This window comes from Dipteris shenzhenensis, chromosome 32 (assembly GCF_047967505.1).
Source record: "Dipteris shenzhenensis isolate YYH24624 ecotype China chromosome 32, Dip_SZ_1.0, whole genome shotgun sequence".
Classification (NCBI taxonomy): Eukaryota; Viridiplantae; Streptophyta; class Polypodiopsida; order Gleicheniales; family Dipteridaceae; genus Dipteris; species Dipteris shenzhenensis.
The window spans coordinates 34,616,702-34,632,019 of record NC_141627.1 but is presented as its reverse complement, the minus strand read 5'-3'; the positions used below and the strand labels follow the sequence as shown (position 1 = coordinate 34,632,019).

Here is a 15,318-nt window from a genome sequence, read left to right as displayed (position 1 = left end):
TTCCTACACCATTTGCACATCATGATCCTTAGGATTGAGGGTTGTCTCTAGAGACGATTGAGGGGAAATTCCGCTTGCTCGAGTCCATGCTCTTCTGAGATTCCAGCATGGAGGTGACTCCATTCTAGATGGGCTTTTCTTTCTTACCGATTGTAGTCCACTGATGTTCCTTTCCCTGATGCATGCTTCGTATGCAAGAAATTGGGTCACTTCGCTAGGGAATGTCTGTCCAGAGCTGCGAACACTTTGCTTGCACGTGGGGAGGCGACGGATGATGTGGATAACACTTCAGAGGAGGAGCTTCCGTCTAACAGCGATCAGAAGAATCATTTGGGCGACGCTGATCAAGCCCGGGTTTTGTTAAGCATTTTTGTTGTGTGTGTTTTGTACCTTTGTTGGCTAACTTAGAATTTCCATAATTCCACGTAATAGTTAATAGGTTAAAAAGGTTTTTACTATTGCATTCAGGGTTTTTTGTATCCTTTGAAAAAACCGTTTTTTGTGAATACTTTGAATCAAAATCAAGAAAATCCTTGGCATCGATGGCTACTATCATTCGGACAATGATCCTCCAATTTGTTTAAAGCCCGTCCAAGGATGGATTATAAGATCACTTTCGCAGTAAAAGTCAGATGCATTGGCAATCCGGAGTGCGCACCTTTGCAAATCAAACAGATTATATGCAAATCGTAACTTAGATGAGAATCATTTGGTGCACGAATCACTAGCAGTCTCGGGCGTACTGGTTTGTGCACTTTTGCAGATAAGAATGCTCACTTTACCGCACAAAGGCTTCGTTTACAGCTCACGAGAAACCGGAGTCAGAACTCAGAAGCCCCAGGAATTGTCACAGAATGTGTACCGTTGCTTTCCCATCAGTCTGGCCGGGAACTGAGCTCCCACGGAATTCTGGCCTCAAACCGTGTTCACTTTTTCTTTGAATGAGGAACGCGGATTTAAAACAAGTTGCGTACACCTCACGTCGCATTTGTAATATAAGCAGGAACCCCGAGGGAGCGTTGCAGCCTCGTCGATCACAGACGTTCTTTTCTAGAATCTTGAGCATTAGGTGAACAACTCGGCAGTCATGGGCACTCCCGCAAGCGCATGTTGTGTACTCTTCCTTCTATTGTTTCTCAATATTGGTGAGCATTCGCAACCAAGAATCAGTCCCAGACATGGATAGATGCTTGCGTTGCGTTTAGGTCGTTCTGCGAAGGTCGATGAACTCAAACGCTATTACTGACAGGTCATAGAGTTCTCTGATTCTGCGCTAGATGTCTCTGGAGAACCTAGAGCTAATTGAGTGCAATTACTGACATTCCGTTGAATGGATGGCATGCAGGGGGTCGGGTGGTAATGGCGACCAACCTGCACCTAGTGAACTACGCGGGCACAACAATTTGTGCTAAGTACTGGGTGCCCAATTCGGTCGGAGGAGGGTGCAGGGAGCTAGGAAATGGGCAGGCATGGGACGTGGGTGCGACGCCAAGCTGGAGAGCAGCAACACTGTGGGCGATCAAGGGGGGCTGTGCTGGGCAGCCTTGCAACACAGGGCCGCCCACGGGGGTGACACAGTTCGAGATAACAGTAGCGGGCGGCTGGAACAACGACTACTACGACGTTTCTATGTTGGCGGGCTTCAATATGGGCGTGCGGGTGGCTCCTACTAACGGAGGTTGCCCGGCCCAAGCGTGCGTTACTCCCTCGAGCTGCCAAGGCTTCGTACCTGGAGGCCCTGATCGCACAAAAGCTTGCAGATATGGCTCTACGGATTACATCATCGTCTTCTCGCCCTGAATCCTGATCCATGGATGCGTTTTGTATCGAATCGTCAGTACTGACAGTACAGCTCCACACACACATGGACGCACGCACCTACGCACCCAAACGCAATCATCACACACATACATACAGAGTTTTTCTCTCTCACACACACACGCACCTACGCACACCAACGCAATCACCACACACACGCATACAGAGTTTCTCTCTCTCTCTCTCTCACACACACATACAAACTATGGCTCTACGGATTACACACCTTCTCATCCTCGATAGCTCAAAACGCACTCTCACACGCAAGCTCGCACACACTCACTCGTACTCACTCTTCTAAAGGATTACAGGTAGAAGAGAGAGAGAGAGAGAGGGAGAGAGAAAGTAGAACTAGTGTACGTATTATGAGGACTACTGTGGATTAGTGAAGTTATAGCCTTGTTGAGAGCCGAGCTCCAACTCCTACTTTGAAGCAGCTTCATAGCATGTTGCATGTATGTGTAGCACTTGCAAGAACTAACGCAATAAAACGAGCAATGCTCTTCAAAGAATAAGAAGCAACATGGATTTAAATCTTTCCAATCACATAGCATTGGTTAGCGTGGACATCATTATATTCTGAGTTGCTAAGCGTCTTAAAAGTTAAAGGCATGTCAATTAAGAATTCGTTATGCTATATACCCATTAACCACGAAAAAAAAGTGACAAGTTTTTGCCCCATGGTAGTTTGGAGGAGAAGAGCTTAGGAAATGCTACCATGCGCCACCCTTCGCGGCTTCCTGGACTATCACTAGCTCTTGGTTAGCACCCTTGGACTTTTACGAACTCATGACTATGACCCTTGGACTCTTAGACTACCAACGGGCCACATATACACATGCACACACCACACATACACACAAGCATACGTGTGCACAACACACATATACACATGTATATAACATGGATACAAAACACATACATACACGCTCACACTCAGACACACCATGTGTGTGTTTTTGGGTGCATGTGTACATACATATAGGCATGAGTTGCATACACCCAGACACATGCACGAAAGCATAAACATACACATGCATATGTATACACAATACCCACACAGGTAGGGCTTACACATGGATACACATACACACACTCAAACGCACAATACTCACTCATACACATAAACACACATGCAAGTGTGTGCACAAACACACTCACTATCGAGTCACTATCACACATGGAGCACACATGGAGACAGACACACACATAAACACATATGGAGCACATATGTAAGCGTAGATAGACGCAAACCAAAGAATACAGAAAGTGAGATTTTGGTGTACATCATTGCTTTCCAAACATTGCCCATGATTACCAAAGCACATAATTTTTTGCAAGCCCACATATACAAGAATTAAGTGAGATGAGGAGAATGAGACAATATGTAAAATAGTTTTGCCAATATCAATTATGGGGCTACGGTTCAATCTCATCCTCAATGAGATCAACCCTTGCCAAACTATCTACTTCAAAATCCAAACAAGTGTTTAGATCTACAAATACATTTAACCCACTACTACTTGTGCCACTCATGTGCTCATCGAAATCAGCATCTCGAATGGTAGGCTCGTCCTCAGGGTAATGGCCTCAATATCTGTATCTCCTATCTCATGATCATCCTCCTCTCTCATATCACGGTCATCATCACATCCATGGCCATGATCATCCTCCATACGCTCCATATTAGTAAATGTACTATACATCACTTTGAAACGTGGCATAATAGGTATGACATGCCACCATCTATTATTATCCACCATTGGTTGATAGACAACCTAATTCAAGCACAAATACAATCATGTTACTTTTCTTGCATCAAATATTTAAAAGCGAGTATTTTTATATGTGTGCACAGTACCTGTTCACATTGTTGCGGTAGTACTAGTCTGTCCTTCCTACTTTGCCAAAACTTTGTGGAGTCAATAGTTACAAAGCCACTTGCATGGCATTTGATTGTTGCATTAGGGCCTCTTTCCACCATGTCCTTAAACCACTTTACATCCAAAACATACACAAAGAAGCGTCGAAAGTCAAGCATAATAATATCTTGGATTATGCCACAATAATCATCCATGGCTCCATTGGCTCCCTCAAAGCTAGCAATGACGCCGCAATCTTGTGTGTTTCTCTTATCATCAATCCGTTGTGTTCGAAAATGCTTGCCCTCACACCATATAGCATTGAACATAGTGTACTACACCAAGAAAAAATCAATAAAACAAGCAATCTAAATTATTGAAAGCTCCTAACTTATGCATAACATTCTATATACCGACCTTGCTCATGCATCCCCTAGCATACTCCCATTCTTCCATTGTGATATGCATCCCCTCGTCTTTCTCTGCTTTCTCCATTTCATCAAGTAGCCAATCCACATGAATACCCTTTGGAAGTGCTCTTAGATACTGAGGGTATGGCACACGAGATCTGTGGTGTGTACGAAAGAGGGCCCTTTCTTCTTGTCTTCTTGCCTTTGCATCCTCGTATCTTGTCACCCATCTTTTCATCACATCACTATTAAGCACGCGAAAGAGGTTGATACTATTATGCAACTCTGTGTCTATTACTTTGTTGCGTCCTTTCCCTTGAGGCACAATAGAGGTCATCCTTAGGTCTTCATCATCTCTCCATAGTCATGGGAGAGAGCTATCCACATCAACAAGAAACTCAGAAATATATACAAGTGACTCTTATACCAACCAACCCTTGGCCATGCTACCTTCGGGACTTGCATTTTGTCTCACGAAGCCCTTCAAGGTCTTCATGAAGCGCTCCAGGAAGAACAACCATCGTGCATGTATAGTACCGCATATAGCAATCTCATCCACCAAATGCACTATGAGATGTAGTTGGCTTGTGAGAATAGAACGTGGAAATGTCTCCTCCACTAAACAAACCGCCTCCACTGACATAACTAGAGCATTCTCAAGCGTGGTGGGATCTATTTCCTTTGAGCTCACATACCTAGAAATGAAAAAGTACAGCATATTAGCAATATGTATTCAAACTTGCACGGAGCATTGATACGCATCATATTTTGTATCATGTAAAGTACCTCACAAGCTCGCCCATCTTGTAAATACAATCTTTCACATCCTTCGACGCACTACGTGAAATGCTAGTAGGTAGTATGAACTGAACCCATGAGGAGGTGGTTGATTAGTAGCTATTCACTCACAAATTTGAAAGGAAAAAGATATTATGCACATAAAATACTTACTTGGAGCATCTTGTGCCAATCATGAGATTTCAAGCCATATAATTGCTCTACACCTCTTTTCTTGCTCTTTGTAAAGGCTCCCTTCAAACACCTCATGCATCCAGTGGGAGTACGAATTGTAGTAATAGTGCGCTTCACCGTCGCCATCCCTAGCTTTGATAACATCCACGGTGCACGAGGTAAAAAAACACGCCCATTTGGTCTCTCTTGAGGCCAAGCTTCACGCATCCTCCCTATGGTACGTAGATCCTCCCTTATGCCTGCCGAATCTCGTGTCCCATTCAAATGCTCTCAAATGGTAGATGCCACATTCTTAAAGATATGCATAGGATCAAGCAGGTGATTGATCTTGAGGTGGGACCAATATGGTAAACGATAAAAGATGGAGTATCTAAACAAAATAAAGTGTTAGCGGGCAATCTTTACTTTCAGCCAATATAGCCAATCTTTACTTCCAGCCAATAGTTACAAACCCTTACCGGCTCATGCCAAGTGGTGGAGGAGTCATGGAACCATCCCAAATTCTCATCCAATCTCCCGCGGTGAGTGATTGTGGGAGGAATTCATTCCAAGGGGCAACATATCTAGGATGATCAGGTGGAAGAAATCGATGGTGATTCTCATAGATGACCTTATTCAATGCCTCTGCCCGTGAGGCAACTAGCGAAGGACCACAAAGAGACCACAAACAGGACATGCATGGTAACCCAATGTAGTGAGACCTGAATAATAGATGCAATTAAGAGTGGAAGGTGGGTTTAGGGTGCCACATCCTTTGCCTATTCATAATTAAAAATGCAATGCTTACCTGAACACTCGCCATAGCCTGAGAAGTCATGCATCGTTCACATCAAGACTGCTTTGCAGTTGAAGTCTCGTGATGAGGGAGGCCTGCTCACATCATGCACCTCGATACCTCTCCAAAGTATCTCTAGCTCATCAATCAAAGGCTCCAAATAAACATCAGGTTTTTTGACTTTATGTTTCCCTGGAATTAGAAGGGACAGCATAACATGTCCTTTCTTAATAGCCATAGAGGGTGGAAAATTGTAATTCACCAATACCACTGGCCATACACTGTAAGACGTGCTTTTGAGACACCGTCCATACCCAATCCAAGTCTCAAGCTCCTAGGTTCTTCCTTGAAGCTTGGCCATGTGTCTTCAATATGCTTCCATGCAAGAGAGTCCACGGGAGTTCTCCACTTGCCATCGGTTGATCGATGGGAGGAATGCCATGACATGAGCTCCACAATAGATTTGCACTTGAACATATGTTGGATGCGAGGGATTATGGGAAAATGTCGCAATACCTTACGAGGAACGTCCAAGGTTTTGAGATCTGCTCTATATCTTGCCTCTCCACAAGTAGGACACTCTCTTGCATCCTTATGTAGTCCACGAAACAAAACGCAATCGTTGACACATGCATGGATGCGCTTGTAATCTAATCCTCCAAGAGAGGTCACATGTTGCCTTGCCATATCTCTTGAGGTCGGTAGTTTATTCTCCCTTGGAAGCATTTTACACAATAGCCTGCACGTGAAGACCATAAATGAGGAAAAGCATTCGAGTAACCCACTAGCATAATTCACCATGTTTGCAAAATAGACTTTAAAGCTTACTTGAGTAATGCATTCAAACTTGCATTGCTCCATCCATAGATGGTTTGCAAGTTTAGTAACTCAAGGGAGGCACGTAGAACAGAGAATGTGCACCCCTCAAACAGTGGAGTCGATGCTGCAGTAAAAAGATCATCCTGCTCCATGCTATCATCCCTCCCTTGATGGACATATAAATCCCACACCATATCATCAAACACCTCCTCCTCCACGGCTTCATGAGGTAATGGTGGAGGGCTACTATCACCATCACTCCATGCATCCGTAACGGTCCCTCCTGAAGATCCCAACTCATATCGCCGACGCTTCGCCTCCTCACGGCGAGCATAGGGTAACATATGCGGGTGTGGCACTGCATCCTGTATCAAATTAAAACAGGATCATAACTCAAACATATGAACACCCATAGGTATCTCAATCAACCTTAACTTATAAACCCTTACCCTGTTTACGGTCACATCCCATTCTCCATACTTTGAGATATGATTGAGTGTAATCTTGTGTGCACGATACATGTTTCCTCGACATCGATCACACAGACATTTGATTTTTTGCTCCAACCACATTTCACGATGGTGGATACGGAGGGATTCATCCTCATTGGAGCTACTTGTTGAAGATGAAGACATCCTACAAACAAACAACCCACCAAATTTGCTCTTCTTTAAATGTTTAATTTAAACTCTGTGTCACGTCTAAAGGCGCGTCTAAAAGCGCGTCTACAGTCGCGTCTAAAGACGCATCTAAACGCGCGTCTACATAGTGTATTTAGACGCGCCTATAGACGCGCTATTAGATGCGAGCATAGACGCGGCTTTTAAACCTACTTTTTAGCGCACTCGCTTTGCTTTTCTTCACATTACTTATACTTCGCGCGGCTTGCTTCCTTCCTTATTAGCAGATCGATAGTTTCGACACTTAAGAGGAAGGCTCCCATAATTACTTCCAAGCTTACACTTAAGAGGAAGGCACCCACACTTACTTCTAAGCTTAAAGGAGAGGAGGACGAACAAGGAGGAGAAGCAACTTTGAAAAAGAAAGAAGAACCTTCCATACCTCTATCCAAGTAAGTCTTTTTCCAGTTGATCTTGTTTGGAAGTTTGCTCTCTTTAGATTTGTACTTTCTCGTATCCATGAAGCGCATGATCTGGGTATCAGTGTCACGTTTGTGTGTCGGGCGCAATGTCCTTTTCTACTTTTTAGAAATCCCGTCTGTCGGAGCACGTCTATAGGCGCGTCTCAGAGCGTGTCTAAAAGCACGTGTACAGGCGCGTCTAAACGTGCGTCTAGCTGTTTGCAAACATAGGCAGACATGTTGATAGACGCTTTGTCAGACGCTCTGTTAAACACTCTATTAGACGCTCTGTTAGACGCTCTGTTAGACACGTCTATAGATGCGCAAATCAGACGCGTCTATAGACGCGCTCCGACAGTAAGCCTCTCTTCCCTTCCCCTTTCTTGTCAGCTCATCAGTAATAGATTTTTTTCCTTTTTTCCAGTTCAACATGTAGCCAGGAAGCTCTTCCAGCTCACCTGATCCCAGAGAATCTATTTGGAAGGACTTATATAACCTTTTAGGGCACCCTCCTAGTCTTGCGGAGTTATACGGGTATATGACGGGTACTCTAAACACTCCCCAGGAGTCGGCACTATAGACTCCAAACCACCCCACACCGCCTGAGATCATCCCAGCGGAGTCAGCACAGCCGTCTTATGCCCCTTCTTATGCCCCTTCCCCCATACCGTCTTATGTCCCTTCCCCCATGTCGTCTTATGTCCCTTCTGCCATCCCGTCTTATCCCCCTTCCCCCATGCCGTCAGGAGGTCCTTCTGTCTCGCAGAGCCGTCGACGTACTCCTGTGCCGTCGAGACTCGGTTCTCTAGCTACGAGTGGTTAGCATAGTCCCGTGCAGTCTCCAGCTACGAGTGGCCAACGTACGAGCTCGACACGACAGGGTAGCAGGCGTAGTAGCAGGGAGAGCGGTGGGGGATGCATGGCACAGTGCTTTGGGCCATGTGGCAGTGAGGAGGATGATGATTCAGATGATTTAGACGTGCCTCCGGGTGATGGTACGATTTATTATGACATCACTCAGACAGGAGGCATCTTGATGGATGCGCGGGGGAAGGACATCATGGCCTTCATGTGCTCTGTAATTGCTAACAATTACAGAGATTGCTTTATCCACTACAAAGACCAGCCAAAGAGTTTGGCTGATGAGACCCTCGCTGTTGTTCGCTCTAGGTATCCTAACCCCCCCAATCGCCAGTTCACAGATAAATGGGCCAAGTCAAAGATTGTTACGATACTTGGCAATAAAAGATATTCGCTTAAGAGGCAGGCACTAGCGGAGCTTGCCAGGCTTGAGGCAGGTCAACCACCAAGGGGCCCGCCCCACACCGCTCACAAGCGTGAGTGGAAGAAGGCAACGAAGTCAGCGAGGGAGGACCCCAGTCTGCAGCACGTGGAGGCACGGAGGATCCAGATGGAGGAATATGGAAGCGCGCATTTTGGAGCAGGGGGTGTTGAATCATGGGAGGCCCAATTTGTAAGTATCGATCTCAAATTATATTGCTTATGTAGTTTATTAGGAGGTTGTTTCTTTGTACTAATCCCTCCGCAAAGTGTGTCGTCATGCAGCTTGAGATCATGGGCAGATACCCTACTCCTGTGGAGATAGCCTACCACTGCCACCATCACAGAGAGGAGATACATGGAGGCACTTCTATGATGACGGGTTGATTACTGAGGAGCAGTATACCCGGGCTACTGAAGTGTCCCCCGAGGTATTTGAAAGTAATTAAATAATGCCAAAATTATAAGTAAAGATTTGATTTTTCATACATTGATATATGTTGTCCCTTGTTTACAGGCCCGTGCACAAGACGATGAGGAAGAGGAGGAAGGAGGTGAAGAAGGGAGCGCAGAAGGGAGCGTGGAAGGGAGCGAGGACCTGGAGAACATAGATTGGTCGTACAAGTAGTGCTAGCTACTCTTTTTTATACTTAAAGCCACTGGCTTGGCTTTGTGCCTCTTGTATATACACTCCTCTTATTTTTTGTACTTGAAGCCACATGACGTGGCTTTGTGCCTCTTGTATATACACTCCAATGTTCTATTTGGAATTGTAATTAAAATGCGGTTGGCGGTAAGAATTGAATTACACAATGTGGATATGGGATTCTTGTAACTATATAGCATACATAACATACACAGCATTCTGTAAAAAAAAATAAATAAATAAAGCGTGTCTATCAGTGCATTTAAAAACGCGTCTATATACGCGTCTGTCTGTTCGACTTGCGTCTATATTTGCATCTATAAGCGTGTTTATAAGCGCGTCTATTTATGCGTCTAACTGCACGTCTATACGCACGTGTGTCTGATATATAGACGTGCAATTAGACGCGGGTCTCCAGACGCAAAAATAGATGCACAAATAGACGTGCTTGTAAGTTTTTTATTTAGTTCAGTAAATGCGTCTGTGCGTGTGTCTATGGGTGCTTTGTCTTGTTGTGGCACACACACGTGTATGTTTTATTATGACAATGAGGTACATGCACAATGATGAGTGCACAAAATGCTCCATAAAATGACATGTGTTTTATTGGGATAGTGAGGTACATGCACAATGACAAGTGTTTTATTGTTTTATGTTAGGAACGGTACTTGTTCCATGTATGACATAGTATGGTTATGATATAACTTTTTGGCACATTAACATATGATAATGGATGGGGAATTAGGCAAGTGAAACTCATTGCCACTTCACCATAATATAAAGTGACTGCGATACAACCATACATTGACTGGTAAATGGTTAAAATTAGCATGAAATATCGTTAGTTGTGGAGTTCCTACTACGGAACAATGCCAAATTTGCTCAAAACCCGACTATGGTGGTGGTTACCGACCTTATGCATATATGTGAGGCTTCAACTTAGTCAGTCATATGCATATTGTGAGCCATAAATTTTTTCTTTTATGGGCAATATGTGTTGCAAACAATGATTGTCACAAACCGACTAGACATGTGGTTGTTTTTAAAGGCAAAAATATCTCATATAAAAGTTACTATTTATACTTTGTAATGCATGGCTTAGGGCCGATTTCCCTTAAAAGCATAGCAATGCTTATAATGACGAGTTGCAGTCCCATAATGCACTGCATGGAAACTGACTAGGTTGTCGGTTGATGGTAGGCGACTCTATATATACTTTGATTGGGGACATATTGGACTCACAAGCCTTGTCCTTCAACCTCTACTCTCTTCTACAAATCCTTCTTTCTTTGCTCCTTGCCATAATGAATGGACTAGTAGACACGCAATGCAAATTTCATTCTCTGCCCCTTGCCATAATGCATGGACTAGACACATGCAACTCAGTAAGCTATATGGATCAGATGATGATTAACTTGTAGAAATTGAGTGTTGTAGCTATAGTTGGATCATCCATTGTCCATTCCAAATTTTAGCTCGATTCAGTGGGCATACTCATGATAGTTTGGACTTTGGGATCGTTCAAGCATGCTCGAGTAAAAGGCAACCACATACAAGGGGAGCGACATCCCTGCTTATGTAAAAATAGATGCGTGGTGATACTCCGAGGTAACATGCTCATTTATAGAGCCCGAGTATTGGTTTTTTTTCTTGTCACATGATGCTATTTTTTGCCTAGCGCTATTTCACCTTTCCACTATTGGGAAACCACGCATGTGTTGGTTGTCTGATCTAATATTTTTTGGCCACTCGATCATGGGAAATCCCATAGACATGCTCTTTATCACAGAATTCCAGCTGCAATAAATGAGAAAAGCTACAACCGAAGCATATTAGGAGGATGGCAAGATGAGAGGCCCAAGGATTTGTGAGACGATGTTGATTTGCTTAAACTGCTGTATCCTTCAAGTAACTTTTTGAAGTTTCTTGGGTAGATTGCAAGCACATCTGGTGGTTCACCAACTCAAGACTATGATATATATTTTCTATTCTTTACACTGAAAAGTCTCAATGAGAGCTACATTCACACTTCGAGTGATTTCCCAATACATGGGGAATAAGTGGACTATGGTCATGCATACTATGAATGATTGTCATTTCTTTCCTACAAACACATATAGGGCTATGGACACTACAAGGCATAGGTCCTTTTCCGACGAAAATACCAACCTTTTTTACACTAAAAAGTTTTTTTTTGACAGGCACAAAGGTCGTTATTTATGTCACGATAAGCGTCGGAAAAGAATGGTCGCTATATAAGCATCGCTATATAGCGACACTAATAAACGTCGCTATATAGCGACACTAGTAAACATCGCTATATAGCGACGATTAACAGAAGCTTAAAAAAAACATTAGTGGGGCTAAACAAGGCCACAGCAAGCCCTGTTTTGCCCCACTAATGTTTTTTTTAAAGTAATTACAAAATAATGTTTTTTATTATAAAATTTTCCTTATGGAAAGGGTGATACAAAATCGCTTAAATGAACCAAGCGATAGAAGCATATTCATGTCAAAGATATACAACATTGTTTGTTATAAAATTACCCTTTCGAAAAGGGTGATACAAAATTGCTCAAATGAGTTGATATACAAAAGCATATATATGGCGAAGTATATGCAAACTACTACTAATACTACTACTACTACTACTACTGCTCATCCGAATCGTCGTCGTCGTCATCGTCGTCATCGTCTTACTGGCCTGATCCTTGGCCCTCATGAGTTGTGTCTGATCCCTGCCCCTTGTGAGCTACACCTAATCCCTGGCCCTTGTCGAAGCCGTGTAAGCCTAATCCCTCATCATCACCGCTCAGCTTCACTGATGGGACGTTCGAGCTTTGATTCTAAGAGTGAAACCATATTAATTGGAAATTAGATTGGAACTTAAAGAATAAAACAGTTTAAAAAGTGAGATTATAAGTAGGAGTAGACATACCATGCGAGCAGCCACCTCAGCCCAATCGACTGTCGCTTCTAGTGCCTCTTGCTCAATAAACCACGGCTTTGTTCCTACGTGAAACGCGCGTCTCATCTCTGCATCTGTAGGAAGGTGACCCATCGTAGCTTATTGTGGGCCCAATTTACAAGAGTTAGATAAAGTGCATGCAATATGTAGTAAAACAAATAGAACAATACATTGAATGAGAAGAAGTAGACTTACCACGGTTGCCTCGAATGCCAACCGTCCGCCTGCACCAAAGTGCAAAGTACCTACGGAGTCCCAGCCATCTCCTTGCAGCCCTCCTCTGACCCTTGAACATTTCGGTATGGTCCGTGTTCTACTTCTTAAAAAACTTCCAATTAGCTTTGTCTGCCCAGTTGGGTTTAGCCTTCCCCTTTGCAATGGAAGTACGCAAGGTTGACCTACGATGCTTCAAGACCAAACCCATGCGCTCTCACATGTAATTCTCATTGAACTCCCAATTTGGGGGGTTAGGGTATTTTCTTATCAATTCATCAATGACTGTTTGCTTCTTTTGGTCATCTTGGTACCGCCAGTCAGTAGCTATGCCGCACTTGAAGTGGTGGCTCATCAACTACCTCATGGTGGCCATCACTACTGCACCCTTTTTATCTTCTATAATCTCTCCAACAGCCGTGATTTGATAGGATAGGTCCTCGACCGGGTAAGGAGGACTCATGGTAGTAGCAGAGTCAGAGCGAGTGGTGTTTGTGCGAGCGCTTCTGGAGCAAAGAGTAGCAGTGGGAGTAGGAGAGGGCAAGGGACCTAACTGGTACTGGGTCTCGGGACCAAGTGGAGACCTGTAGGGATGTGAGTGTGCTGACTTGTCTACACCTCCTGAGTCAGCATAACATAAGCGACCCCTCCTACTCTTCCTTCCCTTATGATGGGCACGCCCAGGTGATGACCCCTCAGTTGAAGGGGCTAGAGGGGATGGCTGGATAGTAGGTGTAGGGGAGAGATTTGCTGAGGTCCTCTGGGATAGCAGAGAGAAGAATCTCGTTGCCTCCTCATCAGTCATCTGTGCGACAAACTCGTCGGGACTCTCGACAAAGCCATGGAATGCTAGTAAAGGAGTTCCCCGAGGGGTAGTCACAGTGCTACGTCTGAGAGGAGTCGGGTGAGGGGTAGTCGTAGGGGTAGGCCCCTGAGGTATCACCTGAGTGGAATCAAAGTCCTCTGGAGAATAGAGATCATGATGTCTCCTCCTATGAGGGTTTCCGTACTCATCGGACGTGCGATGTGATCCCATGTCTAATTTGGGGGGATTGGACATACGTAGACACAAAAACGAAAATAAAAAACAAAAAACAAGAGCGGGTAAGAAGCAGAAAGCATATGAGGGAAAGCATAAGAAGCAAAAGAGAAGGAGAAGCATAAGAGAAGGAGAGGGAAAAAGAAGAGAAAGAAAAGGGAGAAAGAGATTGAAAGAGGGGAGAAGAACCAAATATGCATAAGAGAAAAAGAGAGAAAGCATATGCTTATGCTTATGCATAAGCATATGAGCATATGCTCATGCATAAGCATAAGCATAAGAATAGGCATAGGCATAGGCATATGCTAATGAAAAGAAGAGAAAAAGAGAGGGAAAAAGAAGAGAAGGAAAGAAGAAGGAGAAGGAGAAGGAGACATATGCTCATGCATAAGCATAAGCATAAGAGAAGAAAAAACATATGCATAAGAGAAAAGGAGAGAAAGCATATGTTTGAAAGAGGGGAAAAGAGATTAAAAGAGGGGAAAAAGAGATTGAAAGAGGGAAAAAGAAGAGAAGGAAGAGGGGAAAAGAAGAGAAGGAAGAGGGGAAAAGAGATTGAAAGAGGGGAAAAAGAAGAGGGGAAAAGAGCATAAGGATAAGAGAACGAAGAGGGGGAAAAGAAAAGGAAAGGAGGGAAAAAGAGATTGAAAGAGGGGAAAAAAGAAGAGGGGAAAAAGAAGAGGGGAAAAGAGCATAAGCATAAGAGAAGGAAGAGGGGAAAAGAGAAGGAAAGGAGGGAAAAAAGAAGAGAAGGAAAGGCGGGAAAAAAGAGATTGAAAGAGGGGAAAAAGAAGAGGGAAAAAAAAGAGAAGAAAGAGGGGAAAAAGAAGAGAAGGAAAGGAGGGGAAAAGAGATTGAAAGAGGGGAAAAAAGAAAAGGGGAAAGAGATTGAAAAAGGGGAAAAAAGAAAAGGGGAAAAGAGATTGAAAGAGGGGAAAAAGAAGAGAAGGAAGAGGGGAAAAAGAAGAGAGGAAAAGAGCATCAGCATAAGAGAAGGAAGAGAGAAAAAGAGGATAAGCATAAGAGAAAAAGAAAGAAAGCATATGCTTATGCTTATGCACGAGCATATGAGCATAAGAGAAAAAGAGAGAAAGCATAAGCTTGTGCATATGCTCATGCATAAGCATAAGCATAGGCAAATACATATGCTTATGAAAAGAGGAGAAAAAGAGAGGAAAAAAGAGAGTGAAAAATAAGAGAAGGAAGAGGGGAAAAGAGCATAAGCATAAGAGAAGGAAAAACATATGCATAAGAGAAAAAGAGAGAAATATTATGCTTATGAAAAGAAGAAAAAAAGAGAGGAAGAAGGAAAAGGGATTGAAAGAAGGGAAAAAGAAGAGGGGAAAAGAGCATAAGCATAAGAGAAGGAAAAACATATGCATAAGAGAAAAAGAGAGAAATATTATGCTTATGCTTATGCATGAGCATATGAGG

The 15,318-nt window shown here is 43.5% G+C and overlaps 1 protein-coding gene across 1 annotated transcript; it reads left to right on the top strand.

The window, feature by feature from the left end:
- The first annotated feature begins 992 nt into the window (after positions 1–992).
- On the top strand, positions 993–2,339 carry LOC147880649 (pathogenesis-related protein 1A/1B-like). Its single transcript, XM_087370972.1, has 2 exons — positions 993–1,145; positions 1,346–2,339. The coding sequence occupies exons 1-2, from the start codon at positions 1,088–1,090 to the stop codon at positions 1,798–1,800; spliced, it is 513 nt and encodes a 170-aa protein (XP_087227098.1). The 5' UTR covers positions 993–1,087; the 3' UTR covers positions 1,801–2,339.
- Positions 2,340–15,318: the final 12,979 nt, after the last annotated feature.